At 28.5% G+C, this 27,560-nt stretch overlaps 4 protein-coding genes across 8 annotated transcripts; 1 reads left to right on the forward strand and 3 right to left on the reverse strand.

Annotated features, from left to right (window-relative positions):
- Positions 1–415: 415 nt before the first annotated feature.
- On the reverse strand, positions 416–2,316 carry LOC127288139 (uncharacterized). Its single transcript, XM_051315429.1, has 2 exons — positions 1,290–2,316; positions 416–1,219 (listed from the first exon to the last, which is right to left on the reverse strand). The coding sequence occupies exons 1-2, from the start codon at positions 2,229–2,231 to the stop codon at positions 590–592; spliced, it is 1,572 nt and encodes a 523-aa protein (XP_051171386.1). The 5' UTR covers positions 2,232–2,316; the 3' UTR covers positions 416–589.
- Positions 2,317–2,444: 128 nt separating this feature from the next.
- LOC127288136 (serine/threonine-protein kinase SMG1) lies at positions 2,445–18,392 on the forward strand. Of its 4 annotated transcripts, none has more exons than XM_051315421.1 (16): positions 2,445–2,557; positions 3,556–3,862; positions 3,934–4,160; positions 4,221–4,473; positions 4,547–4,676; positions 4,748–6,077; positions 6,153–6,309; positions 6,375–6,897; positions 6,973–7,157; positions 7,228–10,983; positions 11,062–11,335; positions 14,129–14,391; positions 14,569–14,845; positions 14,920–16,786; positions 16,846–17,793; positions 17,852–18,392. In XM_051315421.1, exons 2-16 carry the CDS (start codon positions 3,627–3,629, stop codon positions 18,034–18,036), a joined length of 10,611 nt encoding a protein of 3,536 aa, XP_051171378.1. In that variant the 5' UTR covers positions 2,445–2,557; positions 3,556–3,626; the 3' UTR covers positions 18,037–18,392. The 4 variants fall into 4 exon arrangements, with proteins under 4 accessions (XP_051171378.1, XP_051171377.1, XP_051171379.1 ...); XM_051315420.1 differs by having other exon boundaries at positions 2,463–2,658; XM_051315422.1 differs by lacking the exon at positions 2,445–2,557 and adding an exon at positions 2,773–2,993.
- LOC127288141 (D(2) dopamine receptor) lies at positions 11,387–13,581 on the reverse strand. The gene is made up of 6 exons (XM_051315431.1): positions 13,423–13,581; positions 13,130–13,224; positions 12,792–12,945; positions 12,149–12,714; positions 11,919–12,078; positions 11,387–11,854 (listed from the first exon to the last, which is right to left on the reverse strand). Exons 4-6 carry the CDS (start codon positions 12,697–12,699, stop codon positions 11,453–11,455), a joined length of 1,113 nt encoding a protein of 370 aa, XP_051171388.1. The 5' UTR covers positions 12,700–12,714; positions 12,792–12,945; positions 13,130–13,224; positions 13,423–13,581; the 3' UTR covers positions 11,387–11,452.
- Positions 18,328–26,345, reverse strand: LOC127288137 (TATA element modulatory factor). 2 transcript variants are annotated; one of them, XM_051315425.1, is made up of 11 exons: positions 26,159–26,345; positions 24,045–25,795; positions 23,860–23,961; positions 23,492–23,770; positions 23,081–23,419; positions 22,791–23,003; positions 22,580–22,726; positions 22,115–22,507; positions 21,807–22,047; positions 21,604–21,727; positions 18,328–21,500 (listed from the first exon to the last, which is right to left on the reverse strand). In XM_051315425.1, exons 2-11 carry the CDS (start codon positions 25,781–25,783, stop codon positions 21,214–21,216), a joined length of 3,864 nt encoding a protein of 1,287 aa, XP_051171382.1. In that variant the 5' UTR covers positions 25,784–25,795; positions 26,159–26,345; the 3' UTR covers positions 18,328–21,213. The 2 variants fall into 2 exon arrangements, with proteins under 2 accessions (XP_051171382.1, XP_051171381.1); XM_051315424.1 differs by having other exon boundaries at positions 26,100–26,345.
- Between the last annotated feature and the right edge of the window lie 1,215 nt (positions 26,346–27,560).

Raw genomic sequence — 27,560 nt, forward strand, 5'->3', positions numbered from 1 at the left:
CAAGAGGAAGTTTTTCAAAAAAAAATTCCCCTCAATTTCTCAAAATTGTTAGTTATTTTGTTACTAAGTGAATGATTATTTTTAGAATTATTTATTATACACACGTTTTAAATGTTTTAAAAGAATATTTTATACATTATTTTACATACAAAATAAATTGTTTAGTTATCTATTTTTTAAATATAGATTTATTGTACATAAATTGAACATAATTTATAAATCAATTTTAAAATTTAATCGAATATTTATTTAATTGTAAATATTTTTAAAAAAAAATCCGTTAGAATGAACTTCTTAGACCAAAATAATAATAGAATTACAAAATCATTTTAAAAAATACGTCCATAATTGATGGTGAATTGTAAATTTGTAAATAACGTATATGCAAATGGTTTTTCTAAATAAAAGACATAAATAGAAATTTTTTTTTTATTTTCTACACTTAGAACAACAAATAATTTATAAATGCAAAAATAGTATATTTATAACTTTAAATGATATGAAATAGTTTAATTTTAGTATAAAAAAAATTAACTTAATTATCAAATACATTGAGCATATAGAGTAAAGAAAAAAAGGTTTTGCAATTTTAATTCGTATTTTGCATTTCGATACGAATATCATTTTTCATTTCAGACAATAGTTCCATTGTTATTTTTCCCTCGTTTATAAAATTTTTGAGTGCTCTCATTTTAAGTTTGATAAAATTCTCCTTTTGCGCTGATAAATTTCCTCGTTCATCTATATCTGGATCTTTAATAAAATCTTTGATCATACAAACAGATTCTTCCTTTGGATTATAAGTTATTAAATCAACAGTTACATCAATCGATTTTGATATACTTTGTGGTATTAATGGTAAATCAATTTGTGTTTCTGAACTGACAACATTTTTGATAGAATATGTTCTTTGATCACCACAATTGGCGGCCAATACAATTTGCGAATTAACAGGCAAAACATTTTGAAATTTTGCTTCTAAATATGTTTTATTTGACAATTTTTTGACACGCAACGCTGGACAATATTTTTCACGTGTTTCATATGCATACATATTGATTCTATTTAAAATATCTTTGTGCTCTTGTAACATGTCATTCAAATGTTGAAGCTCTTTTGCCCTCTCACAAATTTTATCCACTATCAATTCGGTGCCTTGCATCATATCCAATTTCATATCAACATAAATACGATCTTGTTCCGAAATACTTTCAAACGTCTGTAATTAATACATTTTTTTTTAAATTATCAAAAAAAATACTTATATAATTAAAAATAAATTTATTTACCTTTCTTAAATGAATCTTGCACAATTTGTTAAATGAAGTTAGACCTAATGCAAAATTAGATTTGTAAAATCTTAAGGCAATATAAACACGATCATCTTCAAAAATAGTTTGTACAGATTTAAAACTAAATTTTTTTCTACACTGATATGTTTTTGATTTTGTGGAATAAATAAATAAAATATGATCTGAATTATTTTCAATTTTAGCACTGAACGCTGTTATACTACTGCCATCATAATTCAAATAGATTTTATCGTATTTCAATTCATTTTCCTCCAAATAAATAAAAATCACAGCTGTTGAAATTGTTAAAAGTGCGATGCCAGCAGTTACTCCATTTTTTTGCATAGGTATTATATCTTTAATTGTATAATCACAATTGTAGATTAATATTATAACATTTTTTGTCAATTTATAAAGAAATTTGTTATACGCAATTAAACAAACATCACCTTCCTCATTGTCTTCTAAAAATGCAATTCTAAAGGCCTCATCTGTTTCATTAACATTTAATTTAACACTTGAAAATTCATCTGAAGTAACACTATCACTTGGCACTTGAAATAACTTTGTAACAGTTTTGTTTTGTTTATCTTCTAAATGTACACATTTATCGGAAAATGAAAATACATTTGAAAAGAGACATCCTAATCCAATGCCACTTTTACTTAAATTTGCAAATTGTAATTTTTCCGTTAATTTATAAATTCCACAAGGCTTACAAATCATAAAAACACGATCATCAAAATTTTGAATTGTTTTTAATGTACCAGGTACTGTTATAATTGTTAAAGGTAATGTACAATCAGAATCATTATTTTCGTTGTATGAAAAAACAATTAATTGATCGTCTCTCCAAACAAAACATTTTTCTTCTCCATAAAAATTGGATATAAAAAAATTATTTGCTTTAAAATCAGGTTTGATTGTTTTAATAAACATTTCTTTTTACCACTTATTTATTATATATCAAATTTGAACTTTTTGTTTTGTTTTCCATTTGTTTATCAAACAATAAAGGTTAGGTAAATAACAATATGTTATAATTCTATTAGTGGAAAAAAATTAATTTTAACTAATCACTGACAACATTTATTCACTACTATAACCAATCACAGAGCTTACTGAAGAGAAAGTTGTCCAATATTATTTACATGTTATATATCTATATAGTTTGAGTAAAGTCAGTAAAGTTGAGAAAAATTATTTAAACATCCTGTTGTGAATTAAATGGATAAATTTCAATTATATTTGAGTCGATTTTCTGGGTAATTAAAGTATAATTTATGTATAAAGTAATTTGATTAATTGATATACTTATTGGTGAAAACTGTATAGTGTATAATATAAACACAAAAAGATTTTGAAGGTTAGGAAACCATGATGATCTTGATTTTTTTTTTTTTTATTAAGGGACTTTTTGTGAACGTGGTGCCCTCTTGTAAAATTATACCTTGAAGAAGACGTTCTTGATTGGTGGAATTTCAGTATTTTCGAGTTATAAGAAAAGAGGCCCTATTTTCTTTTTGCAAAGATCATCATCTAGAATAGTCAATTCACTTTTCCATATAGTGTATGCGTTTCTCTTGAGAAATATTCCTTGATATCTGTGTATCAGTTTAGCTTGTGCTAAAATTTTCATTTTAATCAAATTCACAAAATTTTCATAAATATAACTGTAAAATTTTGGACGCATATCGAAAGGTAAAATCTGTTACACAAAAAGAAGTTACATCTAGAAAGGTCATAGTGAGAGTGTCCGAATTTGTAAAAGTGAAAATTTTATGGCTTCGTCCATTCAGTTCAAAGCGTTGTGGGATAAACCTTCAAAATATTTTCTAAAATTCATGATACGTTAATTAAAGCCGGTTTTATTAAATGTGCAATTTTTTTTTCGCTAATTCACAAATTGTTTCGAAAATTGTGCAATTATTTGAAATGATATGTAAATGGTAATTTTTGTTAAGTTTTAATTGAAAGAAAAAAAGAAGGAAAATTTTCAGTTATAAATAAATTCCTTTAATTTTAATTTTAGTTATTAATTTGCCTGTTGAGATTACATTTATATATAGTATTGTATGTTCGAGAAAGATAAACAGTTTTATAGCCTATAGATTGTTTTGAAAAAAGCATGCAGGTTAGAATTTTATCTGAGATGACCTTGCTAAGTCACGCATATATAATAAGTATTGGGAAATATTAAATAGGAAAAAAAAAAAAAACGGTCAAAAATTTAAATTCTTTTTTTTTTGTTATCAAATTCTAGTTTTCGTCATTGAAGAATTGGAGGTCCAACTTAAAAGTGCGGGTCATGCCGACCACTCGTAGAGTAATGTAATGAATAGCTGTGGGAACTCAAATATTGGCACTAAGCTACGAGGATCTAAGGGCTTGGAAAATCAAGAAGATTCCGTTGAAAGTAAACAAGAAGAAAGTTTGGAGAAAGACGACACTGATATTTTAAGTGGATACAGTTTAAACGATTATAATATACCAAGAGCAACTCTCGTTATTTGTCAACGTAACTCCAATAATTATTCGACTGATCACAATTTCTCGAGATTTAAACCGAGGTAAATTTTATATTAAAATTTTTATTGAAAAAAAAAAAAATGGAATATTTTGATAATTTAATTTGCTTTAGAACTGGAGGTGGACCACGAAATGAGTTTCGAATGGCTCGTGGAGGAGGAAGTGGTGAACGTGGTAGGGGCGGTACAAGAGGACGAGCTTTTAAGAAAACATCAATCGGTGATAGGGACTCAAATGCAGAGTCTAGCTATCACCCCCCATCTAGATCCAAGTTTCAAGAATCGTTGAAAAATCACGAAAATTCACAAACCAAGTACTATGATGATAAACGAATAAATGGTGAGTTAATTTAATTTAATTTAATTTAATTAATTTAATTTTTGTATTAAATTTTTATAGAGGACTCTAGAATATCAAAGCTATTGAGACGCTTGTGTCGAGAGGACGATGTCGATCACTTTTTAGGACTTTGTAAACAATTACAAGAGGGTATATTGGCTCCAGAAAATCAGCGATATATTCGAAGAAATTTGGATCTTATTTGTGAGACTTTACTCGATTCATTGCATTCAGGACCTGGAATTAAAGCAAAAGAACAAATTGTCAAATGTTTGGGACGCGTTGGTTATGTTGTAGATCAAGATTTTAAGAGGTATTTCTTTTTTCTCTAATGTTTTTGAGAAAAAATTTTTAAATATACAGAAAGAAAATAAATTTTTTAACAGATACATGGAATGGATGTTCAACAAATATTCGCAAGAACGAAAAGACGAAGTGAAATGTCTATTAATAAAATCATTTGGAGAAACATTGAAACTAGACACCGAGGCACCAAAATTAAAAGAATTTTCAGTGGTAAATTTAATTTTTTAGTTAAATATTTAATTGATTATTAATTATGTCTAATTGATTTTTTTTTCTTCCAGTCAATAATGTTTCATCTACAGTCATTGCTTGAAAATGTAGAAAGTCCGGATTTATTGATAACAACAGTAGACGCAATGTTACTTATAATAGATCTCTATCCAGAAACATTTACAGGTCATTTTCGTGATACAGTTGACATTCTTGTTGGCTGGCACATTGATTTAACACAACAGAAACCAATTGTTGCATACGCGAGTCGCAGTTTACAAAAGATGCGTAATTTTTGGTTGGCAGATTTACAATTCACATTAACATTATTGGGACAATTTTTAGAAGATATGGAAAGTTATGACGAGGAATTATCATTGCCTGGTTCAGGTCGAAGTTCACCAGGCGATGAAAGTACTCCATGTATGAAAGAATGTATAGTTAAAATAACTTCACTTATTTCCGTATTTAATACAGTGACTAAAAGTATTTTAGATCATTTAAATCCAAATTTAAATCCTGCTGTTCAATGGTCATTTTTAAATGATTGTCTCTCAAAAATGTTACGTATTGTTGTAAAAGCAATTGAAGTTGACACAAATAATATCAATGATTTAGGAATTTCCGAAGAGAATACAGAAAGTTTAATTAAATGTATGAAAAATATGAATCTTTCACAAAAGAATATTGAAACTTTATTAAACAATTTCAATAAAGATGATTTGAATGAAGAAAATCTTGTGCAATTGATCAAATCAAATATTACAAACAAGAATGACAAGAAAATTGATTCAATTGATAAATGTATAATAACAAAAGAAAAAGAGGAATCTTTATTGAATTTATTAAAATCATTGGATTTAACATCGAGAAAAAATGTTGATCTTGAGGAAAAAGAAGAATTAATTGTTGTCGCTAATGAATGTGCTTTTTTACTTTTGGGTCATCTTCAAAGTCGTGTGACAAAAAATCATGATTTACTTTATAAATTTATTGATCTTCAATTGCAACGAGTTAATATTTTTTGGGATGATACAATTGTTTCGACATTAACGACAATATCAAAAGTTATTAAAGAAGTTTCGGCAAATCTTCCACTTGAATTGGTTCATACATTATTGGGAAAAAATTCAATTTTATTGAAATTACGTTTCAGTGATACGGTTTTAATTCAAAATGCAAGTCTTGCTGTTTATCAAAGTCTTTTGAGTTTAAAAAATATTCCATTACTTCAAGAAGCCTATCGCTATGTACTTGCGGATTTAGAAATTGCTTACAAATTAGTTGTAACTGATGTGGAAAATTTGGTCATCGACAATCCATTGTGTAATAATGTTTCATATAAAAAGAAAGATGCCGAGCTGGTTATTATTTTTTTGCTACGAGCTTTATCTGATATTGGTAATAATTTTTGTTCTTTTTTTTTATTTATTTATTTATTATGACTAAATTTTATAAAAATTAATAATTTTACAGCAAATGCGAGTAATTCGATCATTGGAATGTGGGCTCTAAAACCGAGTATTTTAGAATTATTGGCTGTTAAATTGAAACCGTACGATTCGGTTTTATCACATGAGAGTCCACTTTTGCAGTATAGTATTTTATATTTGCTCTACGCTCATTGTTCTAGGTAAATAATTTTTTATTTTTTGCCAACATTTTTTCATTAATAATTTATCAATTTTATAATTTTAGGTACAATCATTTTGTGCCAAGTTCAAGTCTAATAACGGGAACAAATAATTGTCGTCCAATGGATATTTTTCCATTAGATGTGCCAACAACATCGCCAACAAGTGGTCACTTGTCGATAATATTAAATCTCTTGGCAAAAACATTTAAACAACAAGCTTGCAATCAAACAATTATTTTATTAGCTGAATGGATGCAAGAAATATGCCTTCAAGCGGACAATTATCTTGCTATTCTTAATAAAACGGAAGAATTTCAAAATATTATTTCCAGTCTACTCAAGTGTGCAGCGACAACTAATCATGATATTTCATCAGCAATGTGTAATATTTTTGAAATGTTATTCAGTGCAAAGGGTATAACATGGCCGGAGAATATTTATATGGAAATTGTTGATTTAATTATATTGCATTCGACTTCATTGGATAAAAATTTACGTGAAAAATATGGACGTTTATTGATGAATGTTCCACTGAACATTGTTATTCCAAAATTGAATAAGGAAACTCTTCTCTCGGAAACGAAGGTATTTTTTGTTGTCAAATTAAAAATTAATTTTTAATTAATTAAAATTTGTTACATTAAAATTATTTTTTTTTAGAGATCCAGACAAATTCGGAATTATTCCCTTGAATCATTGACACTAGCTCAAAGAATACATATGCGTAGCAATAATGGCGAAATGCAGGCTCAATATTTCAAAACTTATATGGCATTTTTGTTGCAAGAATACTATTTTGATGCTTTAAGTTTGAAAGAAATGTTCACACTATGTTGGCCAACTATGTAAGTTTAACAATGTACTTTTCTCTTTTCGTTAAAAATATGATTTTAATATATTTAAAAATTTTTTCAGATCTGACAATGAGACTGTTGCGAAAATATCAGAGATTGCTTTAGCAAATTGTTCGTTTCTATTTTTTTGGGGTGGTTTCGAGGCAGCACAACATTGTATCACAAATAAATTGCGAACACCACTTGGTAAACCACAGGAAACTTTTACAACAATTGAAAGTGCTTTAAAAACATTGGCTAGAGAAATATCGTACAATACAGAAATGACAAAAATCAGTGATAAACTTGAATTAAATAAAATTCTACATGAACACACGCGTGTACGATTGCTTGTTGAATTTTTAGAACATCTTGAAAGAGCAATTCACAATGCAGCCGATGGTTGTGCAATGGCATTGTTACCACATTCAAAACCAGTAAGAACATTTTTTCACACAAATCGTCAAACATGCCGCGAATGGTTAAATCGAATTAGACTTGCATTGTGTGTTGTTTCACTTCATTCGGGTTTAGCAACGAATGCATTGCGTAATGGACAACGATTATTGGATGATTTAAGTAATGCTGATAATATACATGGAGCGGAATTTGAAAGAGCTACTTTGTGTGTAGCTCAAGCAATGGTGAAACTCGGTGAAGCTGAAGCGCTTCAAGGATTGTATATTTATACAAAGGAGAGAGAGAGAAAATTCTCGTGGTTAAAACCAACAATTGAAGAAGCTGCAGGACGTCATGAGGTTGCAGCAGAAAATTATAAATTGTTACTAGAGGAACAATTTTTGAAACAAGATGACGATTCTAAATGTACAAAAATCGAATCCGGAGATAGTAATCAAGTTATGACTTTTTGTACACAGCAATTGGTTAAATGTTATCGTTCAGTTAGTGATTGGACACAACTTGAGAAATGGAAACAACAAGAAATGAAGTTTTCAAATCGAGAAAATGGAAAACAAACAATGAAGAATATTGTTATACAACAAGCAAATTGTTTAAAAAAATTCGAAGAAGGTGAAACAATTGTACTTGATGAACTTACAAATTGGGCTCTATTGGATGAAGAGGCAAAAACAAATTGGAGTTGTGTTAAAACAATGAACGAATGTTCGAATACATTAACAAATATCGCTCTTCGAATTAGTGTTGATGATAAACAAGATTTTATTCAAGATATTGAAAAATGTCGAAGTTTCGCATCGAAGACAATGGAAGAAGGTCTTCGTAACGTTCCTTCGGAATATCTCAATGATTCAATTTTAATGCAATATTCAGCATCCGGTTTAATTAGTCATTTATCGGGGAAACAATTAAATGTTTTTCAACTCTCACAGGCTGATAAAATTAATTATCTCAATACTAGTACATTAACACAAATTCTCTGGTGGTCGGATTATTTTGCAAGAATCAATAATATTGAATCGAATGAAGAAGTCGGTAGTTTACGTTTACATGTCATTCGAAGTGCTCGTAAAGAGGGGAATTTTAATCTTGCCAAACGTGAAATTATACGTTATTTTAAAACCGAACAGGAAGATCTATTTCCAAGTACTATTGAAAAATGTCTATTTTCCGATATTGTAACGAATGTTTTAACAAATCCATTGCGTGTCAAGTGGACAAAGAATAATATGCGGGCATTTCGTGAAATGTCAAAATTGCTTTATTGCATGGAAAATACAGAGGATGCGTTAAAAATTTGCAGTGTTACCGCATTAGGAATATCGCAGGCAATTGTCAATGGTGAACAATCAACAGAATTACGTGAAACTGGAACAAAATTATTAATGACACTTGGTAAATGGATTCAACAGGATACGAAAATAAATGAAAATTCACAATTACAAGAACTATTGAGTTTTGAATCACTGCACAATGATGGATTAATGGATAAATTATTTGGAAAAACAACAGATTTAATTCCCATTTCAGATATGATAATTGGTAAATTAATGCAACTTGGATTAAATCAATGTCCTGATTTACCACTTGCATGGTGTAATTTTGCAGCTTGGTGTTATAAATGGGGTAAAAAAATGGTGGACAATTCTAATTCAGGACAATTAACTGATGCTGATAAATTAAGTATTCGTTCTCTATTACCGGTGGAAATTTCCGAAAATGATTTAACAGCAATTTTTTCAATTTTAAGTCAAAATAAAACAATTCCCGAAGATGAGGGCGATATTGACATGAATATTATTAATACATCGGAAATGATTGAAAATCAATTGAGAAATGTTTCAATTTTATGTCATGCAAATAGTGAACATTTGTCAATGTTGGTGGAAATTTGGCGACAAGCACAAAAACGAATTTATTCATATTATGAATTATCGGCGAATGCTTATTTTAAATTTTTACAATTAGCGAAAAAAGATACGAATGATTGTGCAACAATAACGGCGACTTTGAGATTATTGCGACTTATTGTAAAACATGCTTTGGAATTGCAAAATGTTCTTGAATCGGGTTTATCAACAACACCAACTGCGCCATGGAAAGAAATTATACCACAATTATTTTCAAGATTAAGTCATCCTGAGGCTTATGTTCGTACACGTGTTTCTGAATTACTTTGTCGTGTTGTTGAGAATTCACCACATTTAATAACATTTCCAGCTGTTGTGGGCGCTGTGTCAAAAAGAAATTTTGACGATGATTCGGAAAATGAACAAATTGAATTTTCAGAAGAGGAAAATGAACACAATCAGGATGTTAATCAAACTTTCATGGATAATTGCTTTTTACAACTTGCCGATTGTTTATCAAATCGAATTCAAGACTCGGTGATACAAGTTAAAATTCTCGTTAGAGAATTACGAAGAATTACATTATTGTGGGATGAATTGTGGCTTGCGACATTATTTCAACATCATTCGGAAATTTCTAAACGATTTGAACAATTGGAATTGGAAGTACAACGTGTACAGGATAATATTTGGTTGACACCTGAAGATAAAGAGAAATTAATTGCCGAGAAACATCGAATTATTTTACGACCAATTGTTTTTATTTTGGAGAATTTATTATCAATGACATCGGTGACGGCTGAGACGCCACATGAGAAAATGTTTCAAGAGAAATTTGTACCGTCAATTGAGAAGGTGATTAATAAAATGAAGAATCCGAAAAATCCAGCAAAACCACAAATGGTTGCATTGCCATTGAAGCAACTTGAGGCAAAATTAGCACAAAGAGTTCATAAAAGAGGAGCTCATTCTTTATTAATGACGGATATTAGTCCAACACTTGCTAATTTAAAAGACACTTGTATTGCCATGCCTGGTGTGAATATGGTTAATAATAAAATAGTCACAATTCGTTCTGTTGATAATAATGTTCAAATTTTACCAACTAAAACAAAACCAAAGAAACTTGTTTTTCATGGATCTGATGGTCATGTTTATACTTATCTTTTTAAAGGATTAGAGGATCTTCATCTTGATGAGAGAATTATGCAATTTTTGAGTATTTGCAATACAATGATGTCAAAGAATAGTGATACAAAAAAAGTTTATAGAGCGAGACATTATTCTGTTATTCCATTGGGTCCACGTTCGGGTTTAATTCAATGGGTCGATGGTGTTACGCCACTTTTTGCATTATACAAAAGATGGCAACAAAGAGAGAGCTCAATGATTAATAAAAGTAGTAATTGTACAATTTTACGACCCTCCGATTTGTTTTACAGTAAATTAACACCACTGCTTAAGGAGCGAGGAATCTCGTTGGATAGTAGAAAGGAATGGCCTCTTCAAGTACTCAAACAAGTTTTATCTGAATTAATGGCGGAAACACCGAAAGATTTGTTGGCAAAGTAAGTTTTATATTTTTTTTTTTTTTCTATTTTAAACTCAAAAATTATTTTATTCCAATTTTGTTTCTTCAATTATAGGGAAATTTGGTGCAACAGTATTAATGCAGGAAGTTGGTGGCAAGCGACAAAAAATTATTCCTATTCTGTTGCTGTGATGTCAATAATTGGTTATATCATTGGATTGGGTGATCGGCATTTGGACAATGTTCTCGTGGATTTGAATACTGGTGAAGTTGTTCATATCGATTATAATGTTTGTTTTGAAAAAGGCAAAACTTTAAGAGTTCCTGAAAAAGTACCTTTCCGAATGACTCCAAACATTAAAACAGCTTTAGGCGTCACAGGAGTTGAGGTAATATTAAATATTTTAATAATTTTAAATCTAATGAAAGAAAATTTCAAATTTTTAATTTAATAAAAGAGAATTTTTTTTTTCAATTTATTTGATAAAAGATAATACTGATTAATCTCAGAGTACAGTCATTTCTAATGATCGATTAGATTTAAAAGTGCAATTATCGTAAATTGTTTGTAGCACAGTGTCCTGTGTTGTTTTACTGATATCGTCATTTTGAATTTTTTGCTGTCCCAATAATTCACTTTGTTTTCTTAAATAATGCTTTAAACTTGAATTAAAATCATCATGATTTGGTGATTCAAAATGTAGCAATCTTTGAAATGCTTTACGAAAATTTGAATTTTTCCATGCATATATCATTGGATTCATTCCACTGTTAGCCATTACCAATGAAAATGTAACTTTATACAAAACTGGAGTTGATTTTTTATAGAAATCAAAAGCACGAATACAAGCAACACCTAAATAAGGTAGCCAACAAATTGAAAAACAGCCAACTATTAAAAAAACCACCTGAAATTTATAAACACATATAAATTTTATTTTATATTTTTGTTTTCCATTTTCTTCTTCTCACCTGAATATTTTTTCGATCCCTAGAATTTGACTTGTCAACTCCATTTATTTTCAATCTCTGCACGTGTATATTGGTTTCTTTCCAAATTTTTAGATACAATATTAATACACTTATCCAAACTATGAAGAATATTGGTGTTAAAATTCCAACCACATAATACCTAAATAAAAGAAAGAATTACAAAAAAAAATGAAATCAAATAAAAAAAGAATTAAAGGACTTTTTTTTACCTTGGTAGTACAATTCCTAGTTCACAGACAAATGTAGAATCAAAATTATGCCAATAAACTGGCATTGTTGAAATGGCTATTGATATAATCCAACCAATTGCAATAATATGAAAAATAACTTTTAATGTCATATGTGTGGAATAATTGAATGGATAAATAATTGCAATATATCTATCAATAGCAATTGCACTGACATTAAAAACACTAGCGCAACATGCTAAACTAATTAAAACAAATCTCAAAATACATGTTGCTTCTGTTTTATTAAGTGATTCACTATAATAAAATCCTAAATGATATGGTAATGTTAAACCAACTAAAAGATCCGAAATAGCGAGATTCATTATTAAATAATTTGATATAACGTGTCGTAAACGACGACTCATTTTTACTGCAAGTATCGTTAAGACATTGCCAAAGACAATGAGGAAAAATAATAAAACATCAATAATTGCCCAACAAATAGCATTTCCTGGTAAAATAAGAACTTGTAATTTTGTTGTTGAATTATTTGCCATTTTTGTTGAATAATTCCGAAGTATATCCTCCATTTTTAAATATTAAATCTAAAATATTTATAAATTTTATTAAAATAATTTAGAAGTCTTTTGTTTTTTTAAATTATGTATTTTTTGTTACTTACTTTGTGTTCTCGATATCACTTTGTTGGTCCCAAAATATTCATATTAAAATTATAATAATTTGCATAATTTGTTAGACATTTATGTTTCTTTGTCTCTGATTTATGGTCCATTGATTGAAGTCATAATAAATATTTATTTCCCTTTCTCTCTATACTGAAGAACAAACAAAAAAAAAAAAAACATTTTAATATATTTTTTTCTACATCCTTACAATTTTTAATGAAACTATTCTTGTCTGATGACGATTTGGGACTAAAGGTGAAACTTGGAATTTACTTCAAATAATAATTGATGTATAAGTGGCTAAAACTGGTTTTTGAATCACTAATTCACTCACCCATTAAAAGTTTCCTTGTGTTTTTCTATCACTTATACAGTCACATTAAATATAGCCCAAAAATTTTTCCATTTTTTTTTTGCCACTAGTTTTTTCTGCAAAATTTAATTTAATTTCAACACTATGTGATTATTTAAATTTTTATTTTGGAAATTATTTAGAAAAATTGTTATTATTATTTTATTTAGAAAATTATTTATTATAAAATTATAAAATAAAGAGCAATTAAATAAATAATAAATAATAATGAATAATAATGAAATAATTGTAAATTTACAATTTGAGAAACTTACGATTATGAATAACAGAATAACAGTGTTGAGATCTAGCGATAAATCTGACGATATTCGTGGGAAACTGGTAAAATTATCAATAATAATTGTTTATATTTCTTTTAGTGGTGGGGTATACGTTACTTATCATCACTATTTGATTCATCGAGCATCTGGTTATCTACTTATAACCGTTAAATCGAATTTATTTTATCTTTTTAATGAGAAAAAAGACTAATAGAGAAATTAAAAATTAAATTATTGTTTAATTATTAACAACTTTATGAAAATATATCTTATATTTTTTTTTTGTAATGGTAAACGAGTTATTTACCAAGTTATTCTGATGGTAAAAAGTTTGTTCTAGAATAGATTAGTATACTATCGTTGATTAAGTTTTTCTTTTATTATTATTATATTTTTTTTTTAATAACAAGTACCTATCCTCTCATGAAAGTAGAACACGCAAACTTCATTGATTTTCTCTGTGTGGATTCCCCGTTAATGAGGATCGTATAACATTTTTAGAATGATAAATATCCTAATTTTTATTAAACATACATATGGGAAAATAATATAATACATTAAAATTATTACAATTATTACAAATAACTAATATTATTAATATTAATATCATTAATAAAAAATTAATTTTTAGTTAATTGGTAATTCAGGTAATTTATTTTGTTCTTTTGATAATATATATATATTTTTTTTTATTTTGCAGGGTATATTCAGATTGGCATGTGAACATACATTGAGAGTGATGCGTCGAGGTCGTGAAACTCTTCTCACATTATTGGAGGCTTTTGTTTATGATCCATTAGTGGATTGGAGGGCAGGAGCTGATAATAGTATCGCTACTTATGGCGCTTGTCAAGCAAGAGCAAGATGCACCGGTGTTGGAAGAAAACAATTGGAAGTTGAACTTACACGAGCAATGTTTGCAGTTAGAACCACTGAAATGCGCTCAGAATGGCTGGCAAATCGGTTAGCTCATTTTTGCTTCCAAATTTATTAAATTTTTGTTTTTAAATTTTCATTTGAAAGAATTTTTCACATAAAAAATAGTTTTTATTTATATTTAGTTTTCATTTAATATATTTTATATATAAATATGATTTTTTAGTCGTTTTCTTATTAAAATAATTTTTTTTTTTTCTATAGAGAGGAATTGGTGAAAGTATTTCCATTGCTCTGTCATCATTTAAACAATTGGATGGAAGCAACGGAAGCAACTCAACAATGTCAAGGTTTATTACAAGATCGACATCAACAATTAGCGCTCGTTAAAGAAGCTCAAGCAATGGGGAGAAATCATGCTATTTATTCAGTTATCAAACGTTATAATACTTATAAAAGAACAAAGGATGCCCTTGAGAAAGCTAAAGTTGGATTAAAGGAAAAAATAGACGAATGTCAGAAACAAATTAACATGCATAATGTAATTGATTTTTGTCCTCTTTTTTTTCATTTAGCTAAAATTTAAATACTTTATTTATTATTTATTATTTCCAGATTGCTTTAACAGCTGTACGTGGTTCACAATTGGGTCAATGGTTGGCGGAAGTTGGTAATCCAGCAAATCAAGAGGATCATCTTGTTTTTGATTTGGTGAAGGAATTCCTTCAAAATGCAGGACAAAGTCAAATGATTGTTCAATGTGAACAATCAGAAAATGAATTGACACAATTGGCAATGCAACAATTAATGATGATTCGTAATTGTTTGGATCTTTTGAGTCAATATTCGGCAATTTGTAATCTTTATCCAATTTCAATGATGGCACAACATCGAACAGTCGCGTATCATAATTGGTCGAATAAATTATTAATAACTGGTACTGTTGAAACATGTCAGGAGGTGATTGCACAATTGGAGGTTGATGTGTCTAATAATTCTCAGGTTCAACCTATTATTGCATTTTCATATCAAATGCAAGCGTATCTAAATGATTCGAATGAGAGATTTAAAAAGGCTTTTCAACGTATGGTTGCAGAAGGATTGCCCGAAGCTTCGGTAACAATTGAGAAGAATTATACAGAATCAAAATCACAAATTAGTACATTTTTAAGACGTGAAAAGGGAGCGGAAAAATCTTTGGAATGTGTGATTATCACTGCTTTGTGTGCATTAAATAAGAGATATTTAATGATGGAGGGAGCGGCAAAATGTGCTAGTGATTGTCTCGTTGATTTAACATCAAGAGAAGGTGATTGGTTCCTTGATGAAATGAGATTGATGTCTTCATTGATTGCAGAACTTGTGACATTAATTCCTGATAATCATAAATCAAATAACGATGTAAAAATTCCTCTTGTTCTTAAATGTCTCAAGAATGCAGATTTTATTTACAAGGGTCTTCAAGAATTGAATTATAATTTTCATACGATTATTTTACCTGAGGCAATGAAGACAATAATTATTGAAGAATCAACAGTGATGAGAATGGTTAATGAACTTGATGAGATTATTTTATCAGTTGGTGTTCCATTGGGTGAAATTCTCGCTCAACTTGAAATGCATTTAAGATTCACTGTTATGGAAATGGATAGTCCTCATGCGATAGTACAAAATCTTGTTGCCAATATGAGACTTCGTTTTGAAACACTTCTTTCGAGACCAGCTGAGGCGCAGGAATTAAATCAAGATGAAACTTTAACGCCTGGACAAATGTTATTGATGGGTTTTAATGGTCTTTTTGAAAAATTACAAATGGAAGGTAATACATTGGTAACGGCATTGAGTAGTCTTGATATACCAACGAGTTGGAAGAAAATTGATCAAATTCGTGAAGCTAAAGAAATGGCGGCGCCTATTTTTAATGAAACTGCACGTGGCGTATTGGATGATATATTTCTTATTAAACGTTTACATACAATTCAGGAATTTTTCATTATGTGTCGTGATACAGCAACGGCATTTAAAGGTGGATTGGCGAATGTTCATGACGATGAGAGACTTAATAAACCAGTTCGTGTGTTTACCGCTGATTATGTATCGAGACAATTATTGGGAATGACATCACAAACATTGGCTATTGCATTGTGTTTCCTTTTGCAGAGAATGGGTTTGAATGTAACAACTGAAATTGAACAACGCGATGTGGGAGCTGAAAGTAAAGTTTCTCTTGAAGAACTTTGTAGAAAATTGGTTGATTTGTGTTTGAAAAAGAATTTATTCTCTGGATCGGTTCTTACACAAGCGAGTGCATTGAGCAATACACTTGAGAGTGCTTGGCGTAGGAAGCAAAGTTCAAAATTCGCTCAACAAAGTGTTGAAATCACAAGAGCAAGTGTTCAGCGGCTTCAATTACAATTAACAGCTCATCATTGGCTACACGAGGATAGTTTATTGCTACGATCAAATCTACTAAATCCTCTCAGTAAGTAAACTAGATTTATTGTTTTAGAATTTTTATTAATTTATAATTTTGCTTTACAGATCGACCTACATTTATGTTGGAATTGCGTAAAGCCGCATCAGCTTTAACTGCTTTACAATCACGAGTTTGTGAAGCAAGGGAACAACAACAAAATTTGGTGGCAAGTGCAATTCAACGTTTAAAATGGGCCGCTGGAGCGAATCCAGCACTCAGTGAAGTAATGTCGGCATTTGACAATGCTGTCTTGACATCTTGTGAAAAACTCACACGACAACATAATTTAGCTGCAATGATAGTCAATACTTGTAATTCAATATTACACTATGAGGCATTGAGAACAAGAACATCGGAAAGTGTAACGAGTGATAATAATTTTATCAAACTAGTGAAACATTGGGAAGAAAGTTGTAAATTAACAATGAATTTAACAATCACAGTGACGATGATTGAAGAAAGCCTCGTGGAATTATTATTACAATTGGATAACACCGTGGATGCAAATTGGTTGCGACAAGCTGAAAAAGTTATTTCCGAGGCAATTATTGATACACAAAAAAAATTACAAGATAAACAAGATGCACTTGTTAATATACATGAATGTTTAAGAGAACAAGTTGTTAATTTACAAAGTGTACTCGCTGAACATCATCGATTAATGAGCGACGTACGTGTTTTATTGCGAACAATGGCAAAACAGGAAAATATTATTGGATTACAGGAATTTTTAATAACCTATCGATCATTCACCGAGAGTATCACGTCCATTGTTAAGGAATTAGAATCGGAAAATCTTGATTCATTGCGAGCGATTGCTATAAAAGGTGAATTGGAGAATTTAGCAGCAAAAATGCCAGCCTTGTATGAAGAACTTCTTGAATTCGCAAATGAACAAAAAGTGACGACAAAAGCAATTGAGTCGAGGAAGGCAAAGCTTATTAGACAGGATAGTGTGTGTCTCAGTCCCAGGAAGGGAATTCCATTGGTCAGAGATCCAACCACAGGAAAAGGTAACAATTTTTTTTTATTTAAAAAAAAACTCTAATTTTGTTTTTTTTTTAATTGCAGCTGTACAAGAGAGGAATGCGTATGCCTTGAATGTTTGGCGTCGTGTGAGAATGAAATTGGAAGGACGCGATCCAAATCCATCGAGAAAATATACAACAGCTGAACAGGTGGAATATGTGATTCGCGAGGCACAAAGCTCCGAAAATCTGGCCCTTCTGTACGAAGGTTGGACTCCATGGGTTTGAGCGAATGGAAAATGGCGCAATCGCGCTATTGGCTTAACACTTATTCCACATGGTACTCAATCTCGTACCAAAATAAAACTCTTCGTTGAGGCAAACTACTGTTCGATTAGGGTGCTAAAATGCCTATTTAACACCTGGGAGAAGAGCTACTATATAAACAAAAACAAAAACGGGCTAAAAAACAAGGTTTAACCCGTGCTCCTAAGATGGAATATCTCATGAGAGCTGAATATAAAACCGCTCTAAGAGAGGTAAAAAATTCTTAATTGATTATCTCAAAAAAACAAAAACAAAAAAAAAAAAAAAAAAAAAAAACGGTTGAAGCGCGCTGAGAGCTTGCGCAATTCCAAGGATCATTGATCCAAGGAACAATAAAAAAAAAGTAGTTGACATCGCCATAAAGTAAATCGCAAAAATAAAATTATTGATGTGTTTCCATCTCTAACAAATTATTATTTAATTGTTCAATAATACTAATAATAATAATAAAAATTTCAATTTCTTCTAATAATAAAAATTACACTTTGACAATAATACAGCAATTTTGGAAAAAAATGTCATCAGATCTCTAATTTTAAACATTTTTGATTTTTTCAAAAAAAATTTGATTTTCCAAAATCTCGAAAGTAATTTAATTTGTAAAAATAATGTCTTTAATGATTATTTAAAATTAGTATTATTTACACAGAAGAAAAAGAAGATGAAGAAAAAAATAATTGGAAAATTTATTATTATTTTTTAAGTAATATGTAAAATTAAATGCAATACAATATGTTATATGGAATGTTAGCGATTATATAAAGCGATGGGAATGGCGATGATTATTCGACGAAACTGGTTTCGTAAACATAGCATATTTTGCTAGTTGTGTCGTTACATCCGGGTGGATACTTTTTTTTTTTAATTTTAATTTTTTTTTTTAAATTCAATGATGAATGCAGAATTGCTGATTTGTGTGGAAATTTTTATTTACTTCCTAAAGATTTTTTTATTTTTTCTTTGCACATTTAAAATTTGGCTGGAATTTCTTTTTCAAATTTAGAGAATAAATCTCTTGTTCACGATGGAAATATATTTCTTAATTAATAATTATCCTTATAATAAACACATTTTTTTATAATTTTAATTTAAAACAATTTTTAAAAATGTTTGTCAAGTTAGAATTTTTCTTCTATTGAATAAAATATTTTTTAAAAAATTTGAAATCACCTGCAAATCAGCAAAAAGCTTCTGAAATAGAAAAAAAAGTAATTTTCCTTTTTTTTTTTATAAAACTGCTCATTCAATTACATAAGCGCAGTTGTTAAAAATCACATTAAATTAGAAGTTAGTCTAAAGTAAATTTAATTCCTGAGTGTATTCCAATTAAATGTCATAAATATTTTTTTGGTGTTTCTAAATTCGCTCAATCGGTTTTTTTTTGTTACTTTAACATTGCTAAAAATAACTATAGGTTTAGACCGACTGTTCAGGGGTCTTTCAATCCTATAATCAAGAGTGAAATGTTAACTTGAACAGTTCGACACAGTCTACAATAGCTGTAGTAATCTATTTAAAATATTTTTTTTATTCAGAAAATATTGTTTGCCTGAAAAAGGAAATCTCGAAATAATATTTAAAAAAAAATGCCCTTAACATTCATCCAAATACTATAAAAATAGCTAAATAAAATTATCAATCTCCTCGGTTTTCATTAATTTAACTTGATAAAAATAAAAATAGTGGAAAGTTCAATTTTGATTAATATATAAAAACAAGGGCTGACAAAATTAGCTAATATTATTCTATTATTAATAAAAGCAATAAATTAATTTGATAAATTCATAACAATTTAGTAACGTACAAACTGATTAATATATAAATTTGTTTTGACAATATTAATTGCAAATTTAATTTTTATTTAAGCGAAAAATTCCACTGCTAACAATTTTTGTTTCTGTTAACAAAAAAATAAAAAAGCAATAGATAATAATGAATTATAAAAAAGAAAAATATTGTGATTTTATGTATTTATGAAATTTAAAAACAACTGTAACCTTATTATTTCAACGGAGGCAACAATATATGAAAAATTATATTGATTCCAATATGATTGATTCGAAATAAATTTATTAACCATACTTTTAAAGATTCTTTTCATATAGTACAATCAATATCACAAGATATTCCTCCCCACACCCTTACAAAGTATCTTTCTTTTTCTCAAAAAAACAGCCTTTGATAATTAAAAAAAAAATTTAAATTTCCAATTTAAATATATAATTTTTTTTCTAATATACATAAAATTAAACTTTAATATATACAATAAAATTCTAAAATAATAAAATTCGCCTTTTTTTAATATATCTATACAAAAGTCGATTTTTCTACAATATTCTATCACGGATCGCGGTTTTTTAAAAAAGAGAATACGATAAAATTTTTATATAAATATAATGTAAAAATTTAAATTAAAAGTTAACAATAAATTACAAAAGTGATTTACTGCTATTCTGGATTATGAGTTTAAAGATATTTATCTTTCAATAATTGGAGCTAGTTTAAATATTTTCAATGAAAAGTGATGTTTACCGTAAATTGTCACTTCCAAGATCCATAAAATGTAACGTACATCTGCACTTATAAAAAGCATATCTACAATTTTTAAATATATGCAAAGGTAGTATAAATTTTTACATATTAGCTATTAATACTTTTTAAATATTACACGCACCCAAGACGAAGATAGATATTTGCAGAATATTTTTCTATTTACAAAATTATTTACTTTTTTTAAATGATGAATTTAGAGATTTCTGGAACGTAATAAATTTGGAAAATTTCAAAGAATTTGTACAATTTCTCTAATTTTATAATATGATATTAGTATATTTTCCAAACAACTTGATTATTTAATTATTTTTGTTTTTACTATTTTTATTATATTAGTTATTAAAAATGAATTTAAAATATAAATTGCAATTGTTATTAATTTATAATATAATTTTTAATTATATTTATAAATTTAACTTAGAATTAGATTAAAATATGAACATTTCAGAAATCTTCAACAAAAAATAGAATTTGAAATTAAATTTTAACTTTTTTTTTTTTTTTTGATTTTTAGTTTCTTTGTAAATTCTAACAATTATTATAGATAATTTCAGTCATAAGAAGACTTTTTTTATTGTTTTTTTCTTAGATTTCTCTTTTGAGAAGTTGATCAATTTGAGTCTTGTACATTTCTTTGACGTCTTCCAAATCTAATCGAAGTTCCTCATTCTCCTCCATTTTTTCACCATACATTTGTAAAAGAGCGTCATATTTGGTTTGAATGTCATTTAAATTTTCATTTAATGCCTCAACTTCAATTACTTTTGAATTTAATTCCTCGACTTTCAATGATAATGAAGATAATTCTAAATTTAAAGTATCTCTCTCGGCATTTCTACGCGACAATTCCCATTGTAATTGTTGTATCTCACCTGCGGAGAAAAAAAAATTACTAAAATAATATTTATTCTAATTTAATATTATAAATAAATAAAAATTAATTAGTTAAGAAATAATCTTAGAAAATGAACAAACCATCTCGTTGTTTTAACTGTGCTTGTAAATTTTCAAAAACTGACGTACTACTCGAACCTGCTCGAAGACTTTCATAAACATTTGGAAATCTTCCAGAACTACTGTCAAACATTGGATCATTAAACTGAAATAAATATGATAATATTGATATATTTTTCTGCGATGAAAAATTTTTCATTATCTTTTTTGAAAAATAAATTTACCACTGGCCAAATACTATTGACGCTGCTCATAGAATCCCTTTCAATACTCAATGTTGGACTTAATCTAAATTCTTCTTCCACACTTTGTTGTTGTTCAATAATTGCATTATTTTTCCTTTTCTCCGCATCAGTTGCTGCTTTTTCCATTGACAATTTATTTTCCAATGAATTAATTTCTCGTTTCAATTCTTTAATTTGATTCACATGTGTTTGTTCCATCATTTTTATTGTTTCTTGATATCTGAAAATTTCGGTAAATAAAAATATTTCAAATAATACATAAAAACAAAAATAAAAAATGTATTTACTTGATATTTTCTTCAATGATATTCTCATTATTATGTTTCAATTCAATTGTTAAATCATCAAGTCTCACGCGATCTTGTTCCTTAACATGAAGTTTTGTCTCTAATGTAGAAACACGTGATTTCAATGTTAAATTATCTTCTTTTAATGATTGATCTTGTTCAATTAAATTTTCCAATTTTGTTTGAAGTTCAATTATTTTTTCCGACATAATTTTCTCCTGTTTCATAAAGGTATTTGTTTTTTGTAAAAGATTTGCCTGTAATTGTTCCAATTGTCGTAACAATGGTTTTGTCGCTGAAGAAACCGATTCGGAAATTTCTTCACTTCTTGTTTCTGATAATTCCAAGCGCTTTAATAGCTCCAAATTTTCTTGTTTTAATGTCTCTTCTTTCCTAAGAGAAAAAAAAAACGATTATAAAATTCAAATTTTTTGTCATTTTTAAAATTTATTGTTTAAAATTTACTTTATGTGAATTTCTTCTATTTGGCGCAATTTTATTCTTAAATCTTCAACTTGTGCTGAAAGTTGACAAGAATCGCCAGCGGTGTCCATGGCGTGTTTTAATTCTTCTTCTGAAGATTCCAATTTTTGCTTCGTATCCGAAAGCTCCCTGAAATAGAAAAAGTTTTAAGTTTCCTTTTTGAATGTTAAAAATAAACTAAAATTAAACTAACGTTTTCGCAGCATCCAGACTTTTTTTGTAAACATCCATTTTATTTAATGAATGATCCAATTTTTCCTGCAAACTCAAAATCTCCTTTTCTTGTTTTTTAATTTTAGCTGTCAATGAATGGACAGCTTCGATTTGACTTCTTTCAACTTCTTCTTTTGCATGAAGCGATCGCTTCAGTCTGTCCAATTCTAAACCCTGTTCTTCAAGTTGTTCTCTAAAATTTTTTTAAAAATATTTTCGCTATAATAAATTAGATTTTAATAAAACAAAAATTAGAAAATAAATTTTTACTTTTGATTTTTTAAAGTCGACTCATTCTCTTTTTCTTTGGCTCGTAATTTTTTAATAATATTGCTATGCTGTAATTGTTGTTTACTGAGTTTTTCTCCCTCTTCGCGTAATTCCTTGATAACTTCATCTTTCTCAGCATTAATCGATGACATTTCCATAGACGAAAGTCGTGTCGCTGTCTCCTGTTTCAATTGCTCCAAATGTTTTCTAAGTAAATCACGATCACGAATAGCCTGTTGAAATTTTCTCTCCAATGCCGAAAGTCGTTGTGTATATTCGTCTGTTAATTGCGTTAAATCTTGATTTTGTTCCACGTGTTTTTCAACATTATCCAATTGTCTAATAATTTAAAAACAATTAGTTAAAAAAAATTATATAAATTAATAAAAATAGAAAAAGAAAGAAACATACTTTTTGAGACTGTTATTTTGATCGTGTAAATCCATGTTCATTCTACTGACGTCAATAAGTTTCGATTCTCGAGCTTCGAGAATTTCCGTCATTTCTTGAATGCGTTTTAATAATTTTTCAATTTCTAAATTTGTATCATCAGAACCAATGCTTATTTCACTGAGTTCACGTGAATGTCCTCTTGTTTTCAAAGCCTTTGTTAATAGATCACTACTTTTATTTAAATGTAATTTCGCTGGACTTTGTCGCGATTGAGTTGAACTTGAATCGCCATTTGGACTGTAAAAACATTGATAAAATGAAAATTAAAAATATTTATTCAAATTAAAAAGTATTTTTATTTCCTCTTCAATTTTGCAAAAATATACCTGGATATTATTTCAATATCACTGGAAGTTGTTGTTTCTAATTCATCTCCGGACGTGTGTCCGCTGGTTTGATCCGAGCCAATTTTTACTAAATCTGAACGACTAAAATAATAAATTTGATTACTAATTTTTCTTATTAAAATCCTAATTAATGTAATTATTTTTTAATAGTAAAAATAAAATACCTTTCAGAAGAAATAGGCGAATTTTCCCTCGGCACTTCAACACAATGTCTTTCATTGTCACTATTGTCACTTTTTTCATACATTGCATCGGCCAACATTGATTTCACATAAGAACTGGAAGTCAATGGTGCTTCGGCAATTTTTGTTTCATTTGTTCCAATTAATGTGGCATTATCCTCAGAACTACTTTCAATTAAAGTACCCTCACAACTTGAATCAGTCAACATCAAATATTGATCAGGCACTTCTGCACTTTCAGTCTTTAAATTTGAAATATTTTCTTCATATACTTCTGGCTCGGCTGGTTCAATTGTTGAACTTTTCAATTGTTCAAAAGGATCCAATTCAGCATTATTTTTCACCGATTCAAGATATTCCATTTTTCTTATTATTGGTTGTGTTGTTATTGGTTCCAATGGTAAATGTAAATTATGTTTTTCCTTTAATGAATCAAGACTTATATTGAGGGGATATTCAACACTTGAATTCATCGACACATGACCATCGGGAATGGAATTTAAATTTGATTCATTCTTACACTTTGCTGATTCGAGAATTGTCATAACAGTTGTTTCAGAGGCTGATGTATAAGAATCTTCAGCGAGACTTAATTCATCTGATTCATCAACATCGGGAATAACTTCAACACTGTCGGGGGAAATTTTTTTTTCTATTTTAATGTTTAATGAATTTTCAATTATTTTTGATTCAAATGATGGACTTGATGTTTTTGCTTCTTCCATAGGTGATTCGTAGGGTGAAATATCTGAATATGATTCTACATCTTTTAATACATCAATTGCACTCGATTCTTTTTCAGATGATGATGAAGATTTAAGTTGTTTTTGTTCTGTTGGTGATAAAAATGGACTACTGTCACTTTTCCAATCGCCTAAAACTTCAACTGAACTTGGTGATGTTACTAAACTATCGGGTAAGATTTCAACAGATTCGGATGTCACCTTTGGATCTGGTAATGAAAGACTTAGTGATTGACTAACGGAATTTAATTCCGAATCAGGAGTTGTTGTACAATCTGTATTTGGTTGAGATCCAAGAATTTCAACACTTTCTGAACTTTTCTTATCACTTTCACAGGAAATAATTGATATTCTCTTTAAAGTATAAATTGTATTTAAATCTGATTTTTTAATATCGTTATTTTTTTTCTCACTATCAGAATTTGGATCATTAAGGGAAGATTTCTCAAGATCCTTTTTATTATCATGTTGTAATTCTTGTGATGAAAAATTTGTTGTTGTTTCATCATTTGTGGCTATTAAATTTAATTTCGATGTTAAATGCTTTTTTGGTAAACTAGAATTTTCTGATTGTGATACACTGGAACTTTCGTTAACTAAATTTTCAGAAAATGAAGTTGACGCTGTTATGGAAGGTTCTTCAATTTTCCAATCGAATGATTCTTGAAGAGATTTCGAATGTTTTATTGGCTTTATTGATGCTGGATTGTCAATTTTTTGATTTTCAAAGAATGATCCAGTAAAACTTCCCCATATACTGCTTTGTTGTTTTTGACTAGGTTGATCGGAACTTTGTTCTGCCTGTTCCTCATTTTTCAATCCCCAAGTCTCAAAAAAGTCTGTCATTTCAGGCAGTGCTGTTTGTGTCGTTTTTTGATCCTCATTTTGTATATCCAGAGCTTTATCTATTGTTTTTTGAGCTTCTTTAAGTGCAGACTTTGCTAGGCTGGCAAACCCCGAGGCATCGAACCAACTCATTATGCCTCATATCTGTAAATTTTTTAAATCAGTTATTCAACATTTTGTGCTACAATTATAATATTTAGACGTGCAATTTCTATTTTAAAGCTTTTATATAATAACATGTGCAATATTATATATAAAAATAATGTGCAATAATTTAACAAAAAAAAAAGAGAAAATAAGGTTATGTTGCAATATTTTTAATGTACATTATTATCCATAAATAAATTAAGCTATTTAATATAGAAAGTAAGCAAAATAGAAGAGAAACGTAAATAAATAAATAGAAACAATTAATACGACTCTATATCTCGTTGAATGTAAATCTTACTTGGAAAATTTGACACTTTTCACTGTTATGAGTTCTGACATGTAAGGGTGGGGTTATACCTTTTACAGCAAATAATGTTGATTAAAACTATTTACAATAGTCTGTTATATAAATATAGTACATTTTAGCATGCACACATAATTGTTTTGCACTTGAATTAAAAAATTGTAACCCTATTTCGATGAAAACACTTGTTTATATCCAAAACACATCTAGCAGTAGACATTTATCGGGACGACATGTTGACGTTGCAGTGTTACGACGTAATGTATCGTAAGTTCATGTATTTTAGTTTCTGAACCCTGCTTTACTCAAATCTTATTGGTGGAAATTTTGATAGTTTTGCTGACGACAACCCACCCCTTCTATTTTCAGTTATCTTTCAAATGAAAGACTTCGCAGTTTTTCGCGATATTTTTTTAATATAAAATCATTCCCAAGCAATGATTTATTAAACAAATGCAAAGTTTTGCTTTGATTAAATTAAATTTACATGAAAATCAATGACAAAGGTGTTTATAAGAAGTGAAAAGTGTCTTAAAGTGAAATATAGTATGAACATTTTTTTGGCGGGAGTCCGATTTTAAAAAATTACTTGATTTTTCTATTTTAATTAATTTAATATATTTTCCTGAAAAGAAACTTTAAAAAAAATGTGTTAATCGTCTTTACCATTTTTATTTAAAAGTAAAAATAATAGTGAAAAAATTGTAAAGTGATATAGTGATAAGTGTATAGTGATTGGATTTTTTTAAATTAATTTTAATATATTTTGTGCATTAATGGAATTGCAATTTTATATGGATATTAACGACTTTTTCCGGAAGGGTAAATTTATCAGGGAAATCTACAACCAGTGAGTGAACAAAATTATATTACAAAAATCAAAATTAATATTAATATACGATCTTAGTATTTTCAATAATTTTTTTATTAAAAAACACGGGATTCATTCTATATATTGCGCCAATTGAAAAATGATAACGAACATAAACATTATTATGCTACATTGCTAAAAATTTAATACATCTAGAACACGTTTATTTTGAGAGAATATTTTTTAATCATTCGACAATATTATATACGTATATCACTGAATCTGTCTTAATCTTTCTATGTTAAAAGAAAAGTAGAATGCAGTACATTAACATAAAAAAAAAAAAATCAAAAATATTCTGAAAATCATTAAAAATCATTTACATAATATTATTATAGATATAATTAAAGTCATCACAAATATTTCACAGTACCGTAGATATCTCTTCTTCTCTTTAATGAAGCTATATGGAAACTTTTATTCTTTCTAATATTTTTTTCAGAAATTAATTTTCTTTTTGAAATATTTCTAAATGTTATAAGATATTCTAAGTTTTTTCGGATGAAAAATCAATTTTTTTTTTCAAGTTCAATTCTATATTTATTAGACAATAGATTTATTTTCTGTAATTGTATTCTCAACAT

The sequence above is a fragment of the Leptopilina boulardi genome, unplaced genomic scaffold, assembly GCF_019393585.1.
Source record: "Leptopilina boulardi isolate dan_hultmark-lab unplaced genomic scaffold, ZJU_Lbou_2.1 LbouV2_38, whole genome shotgun sequence".
Lineage (NCBI taxonomy): Eukaryota > Metazoa > Arthropoda > Insecta > Hymenoptera > Figitidae > Leptopilina > Leptopilina boulardi.

Excerpts from the sequence above, each read along its gene's own strand:
- LOC127288139 (XM_051315429.1), bottom strand. The coding sequence starts at position 2,231 with ATGTTTATTAAAACAATCAAACCTGATTTTAAAGCAAATAATTTTTTT. Across the intron at positions 1,220-1,289 it reads GCAAGATTCATTTAAGAAAG|ACGTTTGAAAGTATTTCGGA; the intron begins GTAAATAAATTT and ends TATTAATTACAG.
- LOC127288136 (XM_051315421.1), top strand. The coding sequence starts at position 3,627 with ATGAATAGCTGTGGGAACTCAAATATTGGCACTAAGCTACGAGGATCT. Across the intron at positions 4,677-4,747 it reads AATTAAAAGAATTTTCAGTG|TCAATAATGTTTCATCTACA; the intron begins GTAAATTTAATT and ends TTTTTCTTCCAG. Across the intron at positions 6,078-6,152 it reads ACGAGCTTTATCTGATATTG|CAAATGCGAGTAATTCGATC; the intron begins GTAATAATTTTT and ends ATAATTTTACAG.
- LOC127288141 (XM_051315431.1), bottom strand. The coding sequence starts at position 12,699 with ATGGAGGATATACTTCGGAATTATTCAACAAAAATGGCAAATAATTCA. Across the intron at positions 12,079-12,148 it reads CTAGGAATTGTACTACCAAG|GTATTATGTGGTTGGAATTT; the intron begins GTAAAAAAAAGT and ends TCTTTTATTTAG. Across the intron at positions 11,855-11,918 it reads GGGATCGAAAAAATATTCAG|GTGGTTTTTTTAATAGTTGG; the intron begins GTGAGAAGAAGA and ends TATAAATTTCAG.
- LOC127288137 (XM_051315425.1), bottom strand. The coding sequence starts at position 25,783 with ATGAGTTGGTTCGATGCCTCGGGGTTTGCCAGCCTAGCAAAGTCTGCA. Across the intron at positions 22,727-22,790 it reads AGTCTGGATGCTGCGAAAAC|GGAGCTTTCGGATACGAAGC; the intron begins GTTAGTTTAATT and ends TTTCTATTTCAG. Across the intron at positions 22,048-22,114 it reads ATCATTGAAGAAAATATCAA|ATATCAAGAAACAATAAAAA; the intron begins GTAAATACATTT and ends CGAAATTTTCAG.